We start from the raw sequence: 19,531 nt of genomic DNA, 5'->3' as shown, positions 1-19,531 counted from the left end.
CATGTGTCTCGTAGAAAGAAGCGCATCCAAGTGTCGCTGCCTTGACCTTTGCTAATTCCGTTGCCTTTTGGTTCAATTGAGGTCCGTGCAAGTTCTTCAGTTATCCAGATTTTGGTCCGCTTCAGCTTGTAGGATTGGCAAAGAAGCTTGATTTGTATATCCCATGTGTTGTAATTACGGCATGCCACTCTAGAGTGGTGGATATTAGACTTTAGTTGTGGAACTTGTTTTGTTCTCATCTTCGTCCGACCATTCAATGCTAGGGGTGGCTGCCTTGATTTGTAATAGAGTTGCACTGAACGTATCCTCCTCGTTGAACCAGCCTTTAGGAAGGTCTCCTATCCTGATCTTTAGTGCATTGTTGCACTTAGCTTCATGCTCCTTAATCTCAGCCTGAAAGTCGACCTCTACATTCACTACTTGATTGTTTGTATTTCGGTTTGAACAAGCTCCTTGATTGTAGAGGCCGATTGAGGAGTAATAGGGAAGGGCTTTCCGGTTTGTATTACCTTGAGTTGCTTTCTGGGCCCTCGAGATTTTGGATTTGAGCTACCAAAACTGCCATCCATAACTTTAAGTGTTGCACTTCTTGCTATAAATAGTTGCTCTTGGGGGCCAACAATGGGCTAGTTAAGCACCCCCGGTTGTTATGTGTTTGCATAGGGGGAGGGTGTAGAGGCAGCAGTCATTTTGTTGCATGTTGTGCTTGTGCATAGCCATGCGTGGTTTGATTGTGGTTTCATCATATATACATAGTCTGTGGGTTGTTCAAGAATATGGTTGTCTCAACATATTAAGCTTCCAAAGTTTGGAGAATTCACATTATAGACCATTGAATGGGTTTTTGTGCATTAAATCTCTATTTCTCTGGTTTTTCTTTTGAGTGTAATAGTTGGTGACAAAGTGCTGGATCTGTGCAATTTGGTGCTGGTCAGGGTAGGCAAAAGTTGACCAACCACAGGCTTGAAGATCAGCTTCCAATGGGTCAGGTTTCTGAGGAAGGAGGTGGCATGAAGCAAGCGTCCTGTAATTTAGCACATGCAAGCACATCAATATCTAGTAAGGTTCGTGAAGAGGATGGCAGTACCAAGCATGGAGGTACTTCAGACAGAGGCTGGAAGATGGGCAGTCATGGAAATTGCTGCTCAATGAGATCTGAGATTTCTGAACAGACTACATCTGATTCAAATGATCTGTTTCATTTTGCAAACACTGTAGATACACGGCTGGGAAGTGTTGGTATTATGTCTGATCTTGTCCATACTGCACCAGCAGATGACAGACACAATGTGCAAGGGTTGAAAACTCCATACGAGGAACATGTTTTGATGCCCGAAGGATGTTCAGTGTTGAGGTAAAGTCGATGCACACCAATTTACGGAAACTATTTTAAGTCACAGTTATTGCATTTCAAATTTACTTGTTCTATATGCTTGTATGCTGTTCTACTTTTGAGTTTGGAAGTTTGTTTTTGTATTGCAATGCAGGTTAGAGAATGAAGTTGCACCCCTCAATGTGCACCCATTTATATGGAAGAGACTTAAGGAAGTGAAACAGAGCACAATTGAGAAAGGAGGTGTAACACATAATGCCTGTTATAGAAGGCCGCCAGAGGTCTTTCGACAGTCAGACAACCTCATTGTTCATGCATCTCCTTTTCCAGATGCCCAGGACAGCCAATTAGCAAGCTCCGTTGATAGAAATGAGCTAGCTTCGAATCCTGTGGGTGTCTTGATAACTGACTCTTATGAGGGTCAGATTGAGCAGCTAGAGCATGCCAGGAAGTTAGGTATATTAGATATGGCACCTGAGGATGAGCTGGAGGAGGAAATCCTTGCTTTGCAGGAGAAGTTGATTGTATGCGCAGAGGAAACTCATTATCATTGTGGTATGCCAAACTCTTGCAAATTTTGCGACATGTTCTAGTGGACTTTTTGATATGTATAGAGAATCATGTAGATTGACTAACTTCTTTACTGTGGACTTGCCAATTTACAGAGCGACTTATTTTGAAAGTCATTACAAACTTGTCAGATGACATGCGAGCATCTAAAAGAAATTCTAAGGATTTGATGTTGGTGAACGAGTATCTCAGTGATGTGAGAGAAGCAAAGAAGCAAGGTAGGAAGGAGAGGCGGAGTAAAGAAGCCCGAGCTGTCTCGGCTGCTGCAGCTGCAGCTGTAGCTGCATCTCCCCGGCTAGGTTCATTGAGAAGGGATGGTTCAGGAGGTTCTATTAATGATGGTACACCATGTTTTGTGAAAGACTTCTTGAGTGAACCTGGACAAACTGCTATTGCGACCCCTTGCATGCCAGAAAATTTTGCAGCATCAGCCATGCCAAAACCGTTTAATGTGAATTCTGGGGTTGGCCAGACAACTACTTCCCAAGCTTCATCGCGTGAAAAAGCATTCTTGGAAAGCCGAATTGATGGAAAGGTGTTAGACTTCAATGATATTGGTGACCAACCTATTTCTGAATTAAGAGAGGACCTAGCTTCATGTGACATTTGCAGTTCTCAAGATTGTTCTGACCTGAATCAGATCATCATATGCCAGCGGTGCAAGGTATCATTAGGGAATGTTCAATTGTGTTTTCTGGGTTTTCCTAGTACCTGTCTGCTCTTGGCGAATGTTTTGGTTTGCGCTTGTTTGACTGATTTTTTATGGTCTTCAGGCTGCGGTCCATCAAAACTGCTATGGTGTTAGCAGATTACCTGTCAGTACGTGGTACTGCCAGCCTTGTTCTGAAATACGACAGTTTCAACGCTTGAGAGTTCCTGAAGCTGCTGATCGAGCTAGGCCTGGTCATGGTGTGCTCTGTGCTTTATGTTTTGGTCACTCGGGAGCTTTTAAAAGATCAACTGATGGTGGCTGGGCTCATGTCTTCTGTGCTCAGGTAAGAGTTAGATGCTATTCATGTTATTTGTGCAAGGTTAAGGTCATCGTTCTTTATGATTTTGCTAGGAAAATGGGTGGTGGGGCTGAAACTTGCCTATATGTCATAACTAATTGGATTGTGTACTTCCATGTGTTGGCATATGTGCAGTGGATGCCAGAAACAACAGTTGGAAATGATCAGACAGGCCTTATTGAGGGTGTGGTAGGACTTCTTTTACTTTCAGGAACATATACACCTGTGTCTATGGACAAACAAAGGAGGAGTAGGAAATTGGAATTTTATGTAATTGTTGGCTGGGCCGGTTTTCCTGCCTTTACTCACATGGAAATTTTCATGAAACTCATTGAATTGTTTTTTGTTTAATCCTCTTGCTCTGTGCCTGAGATTTTTCGACTTGTAAATTTGAGTTATCTGATTGAGGCACAAAAGAAATTCATCTGTGTACAGTTCCATGTTAAGTGCTGGCTTTATTGCACAACAAGCTCCAATGAATTCTCTTGTTTTTACATGTGGCCTTGTCTGCTAGTATGCAGTGGACATGGTTCCTACTTCTTGTACTCTAATACTACATAGCAATCAGTTGAGTTGTTTATATATGGCCTGTTTTGTGAGTGTTATTCACATGGAGGAAAGAGGCCCGTTCGAGTAGGTTAATTTAGGACAAGCTTTGTGATCCAGCGTGAGCACCAGCTCACTATCAGCAACGCCAGCATGAACTGCAGATCTTAGTCAACAGAAGCCTTCCTTTTGGCGGCTCATGATCCCAGAGCATCATTGGCGCAAGGGAGACGTCGGCCTGTTCATGGGACAGCCCCTTGAATGCAGTAGCCTAGAGGAAGAGCACTCCAGATTGGAGGACTTAGCTTCCACTTATAGTGATGAATATTACTAATCTTGAGTGTCGAGTGAGTTATGATAGCTTTCCAACTAACGATTAAGTACAAATGATAGTCCCAAGACCATATTCAATGATTGAGTGTCAACTGAGTTATGATAGCTTTCCAACTAATGATTAATTACAAATGATAGTCCCAAGATCATAACCCTGGAGACCGCTGGTTAGTGTTTCCATCTTAGGGTTCTAGAGAGGTCTAGGTATCAGCCTAGGTTAGGAGCCGAGAAGGCCCCCCAAAGAGCTGGACCAAGTGAGCTCCTCATCATGGGAGAATGGGCTGGGGAAGGGCTGCCTTTGTAGGCTGCCGTGTGCCCCTCCCTAGGCGGTAATTAGTGGGGAAATGGGCCCAAGTTCCAACCAGCCGACTTGCTGGTCAGCCTTAGCTCCATCTCTCTCAGCTTTCATATAGATCTCTCAAGCTCCATAGCTTAGATTTCCGTCTTCTCTTCATCCCTCACACTCATGCAGCCGGGAGTCAGCACAAGCCTCTTCAATAGCCTTGCACAAGGGTCCACATCTTCCGTGTGGGCAGCGTGGTCTTGGTGGAGATCTGGGTTGCTTCTCAGGCGTTTGTGGGTCAGCCCTCCGTATCGAAGGGTCATCCTCAGAGTTGCCTTCCGAGCTCTCTGAAGGAGTGTCAGTTGTATTCTTTTGCAGTTCTTCAAGTATAAAGTAAATTGTTCCCCATTTGGGGAGGGGCCCCCTCAGTGGGTATGGGACCCAATCTAGTGTCGTCTACGTTCTCTCTCTAACCCTACTCTCTCTCTCTCTCTGTGTCTCTCTTTTGGTGCATGCATATACACCTCACACAAAGGTTTAAAGAAGGTCTTGCTGCGCATTACATGATCATTAACCGTTGCATGTTACAACTTACAATGTGCTCTTTGATGAGCATATGTAGACCTTAGTCTCCGTGTCTGATCTCTCCACCTTGCTGTACAGCCTAGGTGGGCAGCTTACAATGAGAAAGAAAGAAAGAAAGTTTTTTATTAGTCTTCGAAAGACCGATGGGTCTATGAAACTGTGAAAATCCTGATACAACGAGCTGTGATAGTGGAGCTACTAAACGAGCATCCATACCAATGCAAAATGCAAAATGCAAAAAATGCAAAAATGCAGAATGGCAGCACTAAGTCCTAAGTACAACATAGTCATGTCGATGGTCGACTATATATCAATCTCAGCATCATCATCAATATCATCATCATCCCCAGCAACAGCAAGATATCAGGATGGATGAGGCAGTGGAGGCATGAAGTCGGCAATAGAGTGTTGTTGGCCACTCAGAGGTGCGGTCGTAGCACGTCTCCTGGTCGTAGCTCTGCGTCTAACCAGGGCTACTGTGACCCCCGTCGGTCGGGCTCCGACTCTTAACAAGGAGGGGATGTCTCCAAGTGTGATCTGTGTGTCGACCCTCTGTCTGAGCTGTCGGGTCACGGGCTCCGGGTCACGGTCATGTCCAGGCCTCGTCTTGTTGGGGTCCATGTGATCTAGCTGAAAGAACTCCGTGATAGAGCTTTGAGAGGGATCAAGCGAGGAAGAAGTCTGCTCCTGTCTCCGTGCTCGGAGTATCCTCTCGCGGTGTCTAAGTGCCTCATGAATGAAACCTGCCAAACACCGCTGGTCTGGGTAGGAGAGGAAACGGGCTAAAATCCCATAACTATTCCTGAAGAGGCAGTGGAAACGTCCTCGGATCTCATAGTACATAGGACACCTGAAGATGAAATGCTCCTCTGTCTTAACCTCCTGTATGTCACACAGTGTGCATATGCGCCGCTCCTTGGGTAGTCGCTCTGCTCTGCCGCTCTCGATGCGAAGTTTGTGTGAAGAGACCCGGAACTGACCCGGAGTGGGGTAGGTGAATGTGTGTGTATCCTGGTGGGTCAATGAAACCCTCCGCTGTGATATGTAAGAAGTGATCTCTGTAGAAGCTAAGCTTCACTGGGAGTTCACTCGGTTTTAACCAAGTTCGAAAAGTGTGTAGCTGTAGTAGATCCTCACGGATAACGTGGTTGACCTCGTGTGATAAGAGGGGAGAGAACGGAGCATCCATGCTATACTGGAAGGGAGGTAGTCTATCCATGTGGAGCCCCAGTCGCTCAAACCATCTCTTTGTACGTGCATACCAGCACCTCTGATCTCCTCCTGCTGCAAGTGCCATAGAAGAGGATAGAGCTATCCATGGTAGCCTGCTACGCCCCGAGGTATAATCCCCATATTCCCTAACTCGGTACAGATATGTGATGACCTGAAATGCAGCATCTAGCTGTAAAGGGGGTGACCCAAACTCAGCCTGAATGATCTGGTGAGGAACGGATGACTTACCACGAATCATTTGTGATAACATGAGAACCTGTAGCTGCTCCACACGGGCCCACTCTGTATCCGACAAGTCTGGCCCCCAACAAGGGCTGCCGTACATCCCCGTTGGGCGAGCTAAGGAGTAAAAAAGCAACCCCTTGGTGCATGGATCTTGAAAGTGCGAGTGGAAGCAGTGCATCTCTAGCCTGGCCAGTGAGGCATACCCTCTACTCAAGCGTGCCTGCATCGTGGGTCTCATAGTGAACCTCAGTCCGGAGAAGATAACCCCAAGATAAGTGTATGATGAAACTATCTCAACAGATGACCCCGCAAATGTGAATTGCTCCTGACGCATGATGGCTCGAGATGTATTGAAGATCATGACCTTGGTTTTACCCAGGTTGACCTTCAAATCATGGGACCCACAAAAGGACTGTAGTGCGTCTAGGTGTCTCTGAAGCCCCTCTGCTGAGGAAGACAAGAGAGCCACGTCATCTACATAGAGCAAAATTTGGATCAGTGTGCCCGCAAGAGAGCAACCTACACCCCCCTGTGTCTGCATTACTATCTCAAGCTCGTCAATGTAGAGGCCAAACAAGGTAGGCGACAAAGGACACCCTTGTTTGATCCCGATGGTACTCATGATCTTGTCTGTCCACCCGGATCCTGCCTAAACTCTACCAGAAACTCTCTCGTAAAGTGCCATGACAGCCCAAATGATCTCCTGGTCATAACCCAAATCCTGTAGGCGCCGTATGAGGCGGGCTCTCGAGACCGTGTCAAATGCCTTGCGGAAATCCACAAAGCAACAATAAACCCTCTGCTTCCGTGACCTCGTCTCCTCGATGATACATTTGAGCGTGAGAATGTGGTCCATGGTTCCATGATCACGCCGGAAACCGGCTTGTCCTGCTGCTCTAAGTCCTCGACACTTTGCAAGTCTGCTAACCTCGGAGTCAAGTACTGATGCATAAATCTTGGACATGACATGTCCAATCATAATAGTCCTGTAGTTCTCTGGGCTCATGGGATCCCCTGCCTTGTGGATGGGTGAGATAGTGTTGTTAATGGTCCAAGTGTGTGGAAATCCCAAACAAACCGCTTCATTAAAAAGCTTTGCTAAGATCGGGGCTAGGAGGTTAATCCCATATGCAATGACCTCAGTGCATAGCCCCTTATGATCCTTCGCTCGGCCATTATGAAGTTTCATTACGGCATCCTTTACCCCTCCTCTAGTGAAGAGGGTGCAGGATGTGGGACGAGGCATGTATGAGAGATTAGGGACTGGCTGATTTGGGATGTCATAAAGTGTGCGTGCATAATCAAACCAGATCTGGGTGTCAGTGAGTGGCGGAGGGGACCGTCTTTCTAGAAATCTCTGCCAGCAGTCCTTAGAGTTGTTACTAAACAAAATGTTCAGTAGCTCCTCCTCGTTTCGACGAATGAAGTCTAGTTTCTTCCTTCGTACCAGTCTACGGTATTCACGTAGCGTATCTGGTGCGTTTGGAAGACTGTTTTTGGTTCCGAATCTGAGTTGACGCGTAAGGCCTTACACTCATCATCGTACCAACTATTACAGGGTATAGTTTCAGGGGGTGGTGGGCGGGTGGAGCGGGTGGTGTGGGGAAAAGCGTGAATGGCAGCCTCGTGTAGTGAGCGGGTGACAAGGGCAGCACGATCCTCTAGAAGGAGTATGAAGTCAATATAAGCGAGAAGTATGCACAGACGGCGAGAGTAAGAAGGTGAGTGATCCCTATCAAAGCGTATATCGTGGTAGGTGGAGTAAGCATTGAGTGGGGTGGAAGATGCTGTGCGAAGGGAGGTGGAGATGCGAAAGAAAAGGTATGTATGATCAGCCCCTGGGGGGAGAGGTGCTACAGTGAAGTCAGTAATGCGAGATGTGAAGACAGGGGATCCCATGATGTAATCAACAACACTGGAGCCCCCCCCATGTGGAAAGCATGTGAAACCACCTGAAGCGGGCCATCTGTCAAGACTATTATAGATAATGAGATCATGTATCCTGCCTAGGTCTAATAGGGCCTGCCCATAAGATGAGAATGGACCTCGCCTGTCAGCTGAAACCCGTAGCATACCTGCCTCCTCAAGGTCAACATCTGCCAATAGAGTAGAATCATCTCTGAAGTCAAGAAGTGGTACCTGGCGGGCCCTTGTCCTCGAGTTGAAGTCCCCCACTAGAAGGACTTCTCCATGGCTAGAAAAGTCAACGAGGGACTGATAAAGGGCAGCAAATGGGGATCTCTCATCATCACCTCGAATATCTCTGGCAAAGTGGGAGGTCTCCGTGGGGAAGTAGCAAACTGCGACAAACAGATCCCGGCTGTCCATGTGTCGTATCCCGATCCAAAGAAAGATGGAATGTGTATCTCTCTGCTCTACTGAAATGATCTTCCGAAGTGTGGATCTGAAAAGGACTGCAACTCCACCTGAACCTCGACCTCCTCCTGTACCCCTCGTCTCATCTCTGTAGGCAGACTCCCATGTATATCCGCTGACTATTGGAAGAGGGCGCTCTGGACTCTGATGTGTCTCTGTATAGAAGGCTATGTCGTGGCCTGTATAGGATTTCGAGAAGTTCCCTGGTTCTGACCATAAGGTACCATTACAGTTCCAAATGGTGAAGGACAGGGTCTCGGATATCTGAGTCTCATAGACCCCGCTTCCCTATGTAGCGGAGGGGGCAGGTGCCCTACGGGGGCCTGTAAGAAGTCGTCCCTCTCGTACCATTGCCCACTTCCCCTCCTTCCGGGCCTGATCCCGTTGTTGCAGCAAATAGCACCTCTCCTCAACCTGTAGAGGTGTGAGGTCTTCATCCATAGAGATCGCTGGCTGATCTCGAAGGACTGACCTGCGTCGTAGAGCTGAAAGTCGTGCCTGAGTGTCATGGAATCGTATGATCAGGGGTTGCTCTCGGTTGGGATCTCTCCCCACCCGCCATGCCCTCTCTATCCTGTGCTCAGTGTGTATGGCTGTGACCTCCTGTCGGAGCTGCATGATATCCTGTTTGAGTCCCTGAATAAGACCCACTTGCTCCCGCATGGCCCTAGCTTGCTCCTGTATGATGCGGCTCTGCTCCTGGTTGAAGTTGACTTGCTCCCGTGCGAAGCGAGTCAGCTCCATCTCACGCTCACGGAAACTATGTATCTCCGTAAGCAAGGTCTCACGGGCCTTTGGTGTATCAGCCCGACCATGTCCATGCTGAAACTGTGGTGACTGTGTGTCGAGTCAGCTCCATCTCATGCTCACGGAAACTATGTATCTCCGTGAGCAAGGTCTCACGGGCCTCTGGTGTATCAGCCCAACCATGTCCATGCTGAAACTGTGGTGACTGTGGCATGAAAGAGTGGGACTGAGTCCGGAAACTGGACGGTGACTGAGTGAGGAACGGAGATGACAGTGGAATGGATGAGGCAGTCCCAACGGGGTGTGGGAGGGTGGGCTGACTGAGAGGGAGAGGGGAGAGTGAAGCATAATGCGGCACAGTGTATGACACCTCCGAAGTAGGGGTCATAAGCTGTGCGAGAGCTGTAACAGGAGAAGAGGGGAAGGGAACAACAACCGGCGCCATGGGCATGAGTATGTCACTGATCGTAGATGTAGAGGGAGCTGAGACTGGAACTAGAGCTGGGCCTGAAGTGGGGACTGAAGTCGAAGTAGAGATAGAGATAGAGGGAGCTGAGGCTGGAGCTGAAAACGAAACTGACACTATAGCGAGAGCTATCTGCAGCTCCTCAACCTTCTTTGTCCTTCTGGAAGTGTGGCAACTACATCTCCAAACTGCTACTCAAATGGTTGCTCCAGGGATGTGATGAGGCCCCAAGGGGGCCCTTTTATAGGGGCAGATGCCCCCACAAAACCCACCGACCAGCAGGTCCTTGATGGCCGACTCCATGCCCAAAATAACCGACCCATGAGGGTCTACTGGCTGACCCAGCCCCCCCCGGTGCTCTTTTCTAGGCGCCTCTAGGCCCTGTAGCCGACTTGCCTGGCCGACTTGTAACCTGCCTCCCCACCAACCTGTGGGATTACAAAGCCAGGCCTTTGGTCCTTCACTGCATGCAGGGGCCCAGCCCCTTTGTCTGTTCCATCCCGGGTCTGTTCCATCCCGGGCCTGGTGGCTGGCTCCAACCAGCCCCCAACCAGCCCTCCTTCTGGCCACTTTGGTGCTGTTCTCCCCGCCTTGTTTCTGGGTCTGTTGCAGGCCATTTGCAGCTCCGTACAGCCACATCACATTTTTCCTTAATCACACATTTTTAATGTTGTGGTAAGGTTGACATCATTTGAGTTGCTTCACATAAGTTATGGAGTTGGCTTTTGTCATTCTTATTTATGTCAGTGTCCAAACTAGATTGTTTCCTTTGGCATAAGTGGATAGTTTTTAAAATAGTTTGAGACTTTAGCATAAACAAGTTTTTCTACTATTATCAACTTTCTTGAGCCGCTCCAAGTTAGGATAAGAACCGCTCCATCAGCTCTTTCAAATTTTAAAAGATTTGTTAGAGAACCGCTCCAAGCCAAGGGTGTCTTCTTCATCTGGTCTTCAATATCTCAAGGAACTTTTCTGCATCTTTCACGAACAACAGGGTTTATTCTGAAACACCAGTACAATTTTTGGTCCAGAATCATCTGGTCAAACCCAACCCTTCGAGGTACCAAAGATCCTTGGGTCTGTGCAGTGAGATCCTTGTGGTGCCTGGTCTAGACCATCCATCGATCTTCCATGACTACGATTACTTCTCCTTGCATGTCTCCGCCATAAAGGCTTTGACAGAATCATCATCTGATCGTGCAATTCGGCTTGCTTGAAGAAGCCTCGTGATCGCTACCTTGGATCAGCATCTCAAACTTGTCGAAATCTTTGTCTCTAATCTCAGGAGTGATCTTGCAACAGGCGTCAAAAGCCTCTGCAATGAGGGATCTCATTTTGTCTTTACGAAAGGCTTTCACCTTCAACTCTCCATCCAACAGATAGCACTTGTATAAACACTTTTCTCAAAACAATCTTCTAAATCTCCAATGATATATTGAGGATACGTACCTTGGAGACTTGGTTTGGTGATGCTTGCTATTAGGCTATGTACCTCTCAGAAGTATCCTCTTCATCCATGCCTTTGTGTGAGTGTGCACATGCTCTCCTCGGTGACTTCAAGCTCCATCTCCGAGGGAGCCCTTTTATATGTGCAAGTGGTAGTGGATTGATTCTTAGATCTCATGGCTGAGCAACACCTTCCATCCTCCACTACAAAGTCTAGCTCTGTGCTCCACTTGTCGATGTCCCACACAAACACTGTCATAGCTAGGTTTGCAAACCCTATGCTGTAAATTGTCAAATTGACTGGCGCACCTGGATTGCTTCTCTCACCAATGGTGGCCAAACGGCGGTAGTTCCGCTGTGTGGACCAAGCCCCGCTTCTTCAGTTCCGCCCTCGCCGCTCCACAATAGTGAAGCTACACAGTAGGACAAACCGGAAGCCCCAGCCCACACCAACACCCCATCAAAAGTGGGACATGTTGTTGTCACTAAGAATAGTTCTTTTCTTACCACATTGATGTTGGTTTTCCTTTTGCTTGTCTGCCTTATTCTTTTTGCAATCTTTGGCAAACATTTCTAGGCATATCACAATAGAAGCATCTCTTCTGGTTCCTCCTCTTCTTGTTTTCACTATCAAGAGTGGTCCTGTTGTCATTCTTGTCATCCTTCTTTTTTGGTGGCTTCCATTTGCCACTCTTGCTTTTAGCTATGAGAGCCTTCTCGTCACCATCTTCATCCTCCTTTCTATCGTACAACTTCATTTGAGCTTCCTCTTGAAGCAACGATGAACCCAATTTCTTGAATGTGATTGGCCTCGTCTATTCTCCAATGATGAGAGTCGTCACCACCCCTCGGTAGCCTCTCGAAAGCTTCTGACCAAGAACATGGCAATTGGTTACTGTCCACCTTGTGATCAAATTGCTCTGAATTGATTCCTAAGGATCTTCAAGGAAGTTGTGGGCTGACTCTCCTTCATCTATATGCAGGTTGAATAGTTGTTCTGAAGCATGATGATCCTCCTTGTGTTCCTGGTCTCACAGAGATTCTGTAAGATTTTCCATGCCCCTTGTGCAGCTCATTATCATGGCCAATAGATTCCTGATCCCAAACTTTGGTGAGACAGGCAAGCTCGACGGGACCAACTACCCGTTGTGGAATATGAAAGTCCGGAGCCCCTTGGTGTTGAGGGAGTTGGGGGGGGATTGCGACGGGGATGAAGGTGATACCTTAGGCCACCGTGACTACTCCATCCACAACAACCTTGGTGGCGGTGACAATGCCAACAAACCCTATCGTAGTGAGAGCATGGCATATTCGGGATGCGGAAGCCTTGGCTATCATTGTGGGTACGACAGTTGATATGGTGCTGCCACATAGTCAAATGGTAGATACTTCTTTCGAGGCCTAGACGGCTTTGAGGGATATGTATGAGCTCGATAATGAGGTGAGAATCTTGGACCTCGAGACCGAGCTGTATAGCATGAGTATGGATGAAGGGGAATTGGTATAGGAACACATCACCAAGATGAAGGCGGTGCGGGATTAGCTGGTGGCAGTTCGTCAAAGGACGAGCTCGATCAGGATGGCAAGGCTATTGCTAGGAATGCTTCCTTAGAGCTATATTAGTGAGCTTGGTGCCTAGAGAACTTCAGGCTGTTCACCCATCATGAGGGGGACAGTTGGAGGATGCTGGTACGTGGAGAACTCGAGTTCAGAAGTGGGTTCGTGACTGAAGGTGGTGGTGCCATTAGGTGCTGCTAGATATAGACTTGTGTACCAGACTGGTGTGCAAAAGCGGAACTGGACCTAGCGGAGTAGGAGCCACTGGTTGAAAGGCCAGAGAAAGACTACAACAACACCAGACTGTTCCAGAGGGTTACGACAAGGGAGTTATTGGAGCATCTTCATCGATGGATTGGTGTTGGGCCAAGATGGGTTGGTGAGAGGGGGGGGGGATTGGAATATGAATGGTCACCTCCCCACTTGTCAGCCCCCATATGAGGAGTGCATCAGGGGGGTGGACCACAGAGAGAAGAGAAGCATGGGGCTGCCATGTGGGCAGCACATACATGGAGGTACCTGGAGTATGCTGGGTGCCTTGGAGGCTAGTCTGCGCAGATGCTGTGGGAAGCTGCGATGATGTCATCAGCAGTACGGGGTGCTGTAGGTACATGTACGGAGCTTTGGCAGTCTGGTTGGTGCCTTGTCAAGGCCTGATCAGATGCGGATTCATGAAGGCATATAGGTGCAGGTATTGGGCAGGACTCAGGCCTGCAATAGGCCCTGAAATAGGGCTGAAAGGGGCCTGGCCAGTGGCATAATGCCCTCGGCCCTGCAGATGGCCCTAGAGGGGTTGGTATGTGCCCCTCTGGGTCGGTCATTTTGAGGGGCATCCTCGCCCTATAAAAGGGAGGCCCCAAGACCTCATTATTCATCTTCTAAAGCAGCGCTTAGAGAGCAGCGCTTAGAGAGCAGACAGGAGCAGCAAGAAGGGAAGCCTTGGGCATATACAGAGGAGGTGAGGGTGACCCTGAAGGTGTTGTAGACTGAGCTTGAGTGGCAGCCCACCTAGGCTGAGGTTCCGGACAACAAGGTGGAAATATCCTTTGGACAGTGAGTCTACATATGCTCAGTGGAGCGCATGGACTCAGAGATCTCGAGGTGCCATGCATATAGTAGGAGAACCTTTTGGTATTCGATCTTGTCCAGTTTGTGAATGGATGGAAATATAAACTGTTGCTTCTATATCTGTCTTTGAGCACAGACTATTTGCTAGTCTGCACATACACATGAATGTTGTGAAGTACAAACTGAAGCTTGATTCCACAGTGAAACACTTCCACGTGTAATTCTTGGGCTATCTATCAGTCATCCACTGCGGGATACCCTGTGGTGGGATTTGAGTTTTCTAACACTGCCCATGTGGCAGGCAGCTTAGGTCCCCCTTCATCCCAATCTATGCTGTATTTCATTATCCCTCATATGGCGGCTCACTGCAGGATACCCTCTGGTGGGATTTGAGTTTTTTAACACTGCCCATGTGGCAGGCAGCTTAGTCCATCCCCCTTCATCCCAATCTATGCTGTATTTCATTATCCCTCATATGGCGGCTCACGGGTCCATTCTATTCCAACATTCCCTCTCACCAACCCATTGTTGGCTGATGCCCACGTATCAATGCAGGTTCTCCCTCACCTCCCATGGAGAAGCTCAAACTATATTCTGCAGCTGTTCTTCTTCCAGGTCCGTCCGGCTTCTTACCGGCAAACCATCTTCGAATGCAGATTCGTTCCTGCAGCACCAACCACCTACGGTACAGTAGTTCCTGATTATGAAAATGCTGGCTTCTACGTGCATTAACAGGTTTATCCACAAAGTCACCATCTCATAAACTCTGCAAATGTCACAAGAATCATCCGCCAACCAGTGTGTCAGCCTGCCGGCCTGCCACGTGGCAAGCTGACAGGCCTGTGTTCCTTTTCTCTGCCCCAATTTGTGCTCTTCTAGTGCTACTGCTGTGTTTGCTGGGCCTATAAATAGCACTAGCCCTGCTTATTTGCTGCTGTTTTGCTGGTCTTTCCCCAGCCCTCAGGCCCCTTCCACTGCCCTAAAATCAAAGGATAGCTATGCGCTGCCATGTGACTACCAGATTGGTGCCCACATGGCAGCCCTAATCTATCCCCATTTATCCCAACTATGCTGTGTGTCATCCTTCCCTACACCAGAAGCAACATGTTTATTGCTCTTCCTGACTTCCACAAGGCATTTGATTCTGTCCTGGAGCTCATCTTATCTTATAGGACCGGGATTTAGCATCTTCACAGGACCGGGATTTAGCATGAAATTGTCTGCAAGTCAAACTGACCTGAGGACATGCTTCATTGGCTAAAGTTGGATAGACAATGCTTTTCAGCCTGTGAACATGAAGACCCTTCTATATGATTCCTTGGTCAGAGTAGTAGTGCTATACGTGGGAGCTTTTGGGGAAGTGATCCTAGAGAGTCCATGTGGGTTGGAGCTGAAAGGTTAGAGGTCATGATGCTGTTGTAAAGAGGTGCCTCCGCATGCAGAGTTTGCAGTTCGTCCCTTTACACAGATCTCTTTTATCATCAATGAATGCTATTGGCAAGCCTCGTTATGATTGACTGTAAAATTTTATTACTATGGACAGGTCTAGGTTTTGCTATAGAGATGATCCTTATGGTGGCAAAGATTTCTTGGCCGTGGGATGCATTTAAAATTTCTTTAGATGCAGTGTACAATTTCAATCTAAGGATGCGGATTAGTGTTAATCACACAATGATTTTTTGCTATTAGCTTCTCTTTTATTGCATTGTCCAATAAAATGCCAGCAGTTTGAAAATCACAGGGGCATACTACACTTGCACTATGGTTATTGATAACTGATTGTTCAATGCAGAAATCGATTCCAATGGAGAGGTTTTTACAGCAATGTAGCATTTGCCACCAGCAGCAGGGTGCTTGTTTGAGGGTGAGTGTTTATTGGTTGTTAGAAGAGATGGAAATAAAGAGAAGGTATTTATGCCAGCTACAAGATCTGGGGATATGTACACTTTTGTCAAGTGTCAAGTAATGCGTGTATTTTGACATATTTCATGCCACTTGCAGTGCAGTTTTGGACATTGTCATGGGTCATTCCACCCTTTGTGTGCTAGAGATTCGGGTCTCTTTATGAGTGTAAAATGCAGCCCTCGTGAACGAGTCCAATATCGTGCTTACTGTGAAAGGCATAGCCCCCATCAAAGGGCGAAGGTATTCAATCTTAGCCAAATAATTATTTCTTTAGAATGCATAAAGTTCTGCTGGAAGCATAACTTTTTAAATGATATTTCAACAGATTTTCAAATATTTGTGGAAGCGGAACTTTTTTAAACGACTTTTCAACAGATTTTCAAATATATGTAGATTTTTGGACTTTAGAACAACAAAAAAACAAAACTTGTACGATCGGGTATATTCTAGTCTTACAAAGGTATATGTGGACAAGGCGATATAATTCTATATTTTTCATACTGTGCTATGCTGTCAATCAATCCACCCAGGCTGGAGGAGTGTGCCTACGAGTTTCTTACATAATTATATTTGAAAGTCTGTAATTATCATTTTGTGCTGTGTATGTAAACTTCTGTGGCCTCCAAATTCAAAGGGAGGCTTGTTCAGTATTTACATACATTTGCATGACGTATGTTTATCTTCAGGAGTAGTTAGGGAACAAGACATTTTGGAAATGTTGACCGCCATGCCATCATACAGGCTATCATGACATGCAAGGGAATAAATGGCAGGCAACTGGGTATAACAGCCCACCCTGCCTTGGGCATTGCTGTCTGGTCTTTTGATATGTCACACAGCAAGAACACATTCACATTGTATTTCAAACTGCTGCCTCCACCACATGATCCGCTTCAGTGACAGACAGATTGCCTGTAGAGGCACTTGAGAGCATAATCGCATGCAAACGTTTGCCTGCTGACCCTAGTCGTAACAAATGTGGGCATAATAGAATACCTGTAGATTTATATAATATTTCTTCTCCCGCCTGCTACATCATAACCCTCTTCAAATAACCAACAACTAGGAATTAGAAAACATGTGATTTTTTAGTTTGATTTTTCAAATTCAGGATAACAGCATGGGACATTCATGACTTTGTGTTTTGTATCCCATTATCAACTTCCATACGTCATTAAATGCGAGAGTGCGAAACTCCAAGTGGGTGTAAAGCTTGCAACTCACCAAGCGGAGTGTGAAATTTATGACTTGTTGAGCGGCCAATGCTCACTTGTTTGCAACTATGCTTGAGAGGAGACTGCTCCCATTCTCCACCTTGCCTTGTTAAGATTTGGTTTAACTCTAGCTTGGTTGAGATGTTATAGCTATTCCCTGGTCCTATTGAATCACAGTCTTATTTGTATGGCCTTGTAGGCTAGTTACTCCTAGGACACTAGTCTTATTGGGACACCTAGTACACTTAGGACAGTTTCGTCCTTATTTGACTTCGGCAGACATTGGGCCATCTCTTGTACTTTCACATTATGCTTTTGCAAGTACACGTCAGTTCCTTTAGCTACTGCTTTCTCCCTTGCATTCCATCTCCGTTCCATTGCTCCCGGCACCCACCAGACATGACCCAATCGAGACCTAGCAAGCACGACACGATAGACAGGCACTCTCGTTGACTCACACGAGGACCATAGGTATCTCCTCTCTACTCTTGACTTGGGTAGACAGACTAGTGGAGTGATCGTGGTGCTCGTCAAATGACAAGCTACCTTTGGGAGACCCCAAAGGGGAAAAAGGGGCCCTTGTCTCTCATGCTTGCTCATTGCTGACAGAAACCCTCTGCTGAGGTCGATTGCTGAAGCCTTTGCCATCAGGCCCAATACAAGCTCCTCCCAGGTGCTCTCATTGCCATCCACTCTGTCTATTCAAGCCATCGTCATCAAGTTTGATAGAGATCTATGCGACCTAGGTACTTCTCTAGTTGTCCTCGAGGGCTTTATTAGTACTGTCTATTTACAACACCATGTATGGATTATTCCTACATGGACCCTGGTTCCCTTCTTTGTACAACCTTTGCACGGTTGCCAACCTCATCTGTCTTGATCTCATTCACTTGGAGATAGAGGGGCGGCAAGTCTATTGGAAACGAAAGCTCATCCTCCGACTGATGGTACCAAGAGTTGGAGCACTCGGACACTAGAGTGATGTGTAGCGGGAATCAGAGTGATAATACCGACTTGTACAAGTATGGGCCTCTCACTTTTAGAATCTGGGGGATTCCATGCCATGACTAGAGACATTGATACGGCTTTCTAGTCCCATTTCTACTTATGGTATCTTTCCGCTCACCTTAGTGCTGGGCTTCCTCTAGTTCACCGTCATCCTCCCACTCCTCTCCTTTACTCGTATCCACCACAACAACCTTCAGTCTCTTCAAAATTTTTATAGCAAATTCCTATGGAGAGACCTCTGAGCCCGAGAGGTAGAGTAGCAACAAGAGATTGATACCCTTAGACGTGAGGTCTATATGACCAGACGGAGGTTACCAAGCTCTAGAATGAGGTTGTCGCTTTTGAGGACTGGAAAACTTGACCCTAGATAGTGAGTGGTAAGGCGGTAGAGGAGCGCATAATCATGATGCAGTAAGCCATCAAGGAAACCTCCAAGTTGATGGATGTAGAGAAAGGGGAGCTTGCAAAGGCAATGGTTTTAGCTACTCTACTCCAACAACAACATAGAGTCAGTAAGGCTTGAGCATCAGAGTTTAGGGACTTCTCATACTTCTTTCGCTATTGCACATGCCACGACTTGTGTGACCTTTATTATGGGAGTACAATAGAGACCAACCTTTTCTTGTACGCTTTAGGGACACTTGAGCCTAGTTGGCAGCATTGCACAAACTTGAAGTTCTTTAGGAGAGGAGAGAGGGATGCTCCTACAACAGTGGGATGTTGCTCACAATGAGGGAAAGTAGGCATTGGCCCAGCACTCATTGACACACTTGCCTACAAAGATGGGTCTATGAGACTGAGAGGACCAAGATATTGGCTTACACAGTCTAGAACTGTAATGGAACATTGTGATCAGAGTCGTGGAACTTGTCAGTGTCATAAGACTAGATATTGGTTTCTACATAGAGAGTCATTAGAGCCCATAGTGCCCACAACTACTAGTGTGTGGATATATGTGGGGTTTGGCATATCGGTGTGAGACTAGAAAGACAAGTGGATTACGGGATCAAGCAGAGTTACAGGTCTATATAAATCATCTGTCACTAGGATGATCTCGGTGGGAGAGGTGTGGCCCAGGATTTAAATCCGATGCATATCCCACCGTTGTATGTTGTTTTCTCCCAAAGACTTCACACTTTGTTAGGGACCTTTGAGAAGAGGGACACAGTTTTGTATCTAGAGATAATGGTCTTGTTGAGCCTTGACAAAGTCCTCCATCTTGGGACTTCAACATAAGTAGCACAAATGGACAGGTTTCGATCATTGACATTTAGCATGACTCTATTTTATTATTTGACATTGATTTGGATGAGGCATGCATATCTTGAGTCTTCATGGGTAGGCGAGCTCTAATCACCTCATGGACTCTCTTTCACGGACATTGTAAGAAATCCTAGATTTACTATATTAAAAAATGTGCTAAGGAACAGAAAGAAGACTAAAATAGCAGAGAACAAGGAATATTTGTATTGCTTGAGTGTATGTAGTGTGTCATCCATACAATTGGGCCTCTCTTATATAGAGAGTGAAGAGTCACACATGAAAAGATGTGTACTCCAAAGTGTATGCGCATGAAGAGGTGTGTACCCCTTGTGAAGGGTGTGACCGTTGATGAGAGGGTAGATT

The 19,531-nt window shown here is 46.7% G+C and overlaps 1 protein-coding gene across 2 annotated transcripts in view; it reads left to right on the top strand.

The window, feature by feature from the left end:
- LOC147881546 (PHD finger family protein) overlaps positions 1-19,531 on the top strand; it is a 59,849-nt gene that overhangs the window by 17,775 nt on the left and 22,543 nt on the right. For both annotated transcript variants that reach the window (XM_087402312.1, XM_087402311.1), the window contains exons 6-12: positions 936-1,354; positions 1,488-1,888; positions 1,999-2,567; positions 2,677-2,898; positions 3,049-3,102; positions 15,571-15,642; positions 15,780-15,923. In XM_087402312.1, the coding sequence (XP_087258438.1) occupies positions 936-1,354; positions 1,488-1,888; positions 1,999-2,567; positions 2,677-2,898; positions 3,049-3,102; positions 15,571-15,642; positions 15,780-15,923 (1,881 nt within the window). The remainder of the gene's footprint in view (positions 1-935; positions 1,355-1,487; positions 1,889-1,998; positions 2,568-2,676; positions 2,899-3,048; positions 3,103-15,570; positions 15,643-15,779; positions 15,924-19,531) is intronic.

Source organism: Dipteris shenzhenensis, chromosome 31, assembly GCF_047967505.1.
Source record: "Dipteris shenzhenensis isolate YYH24624 ecotype China chromosome 31, Dip_SZ_1.0, whole genome shotgun sequence".
NCBI lineage: Eukaryota > Viridiplantae > Streptophyta > Polypodiopsida > Gleicheniales > Dipteridaceae > Dipteris > Dipteris shenzhenensis.
This window is presented reverse-complemented; position numbering and strand designations above follow the sequence as displayed.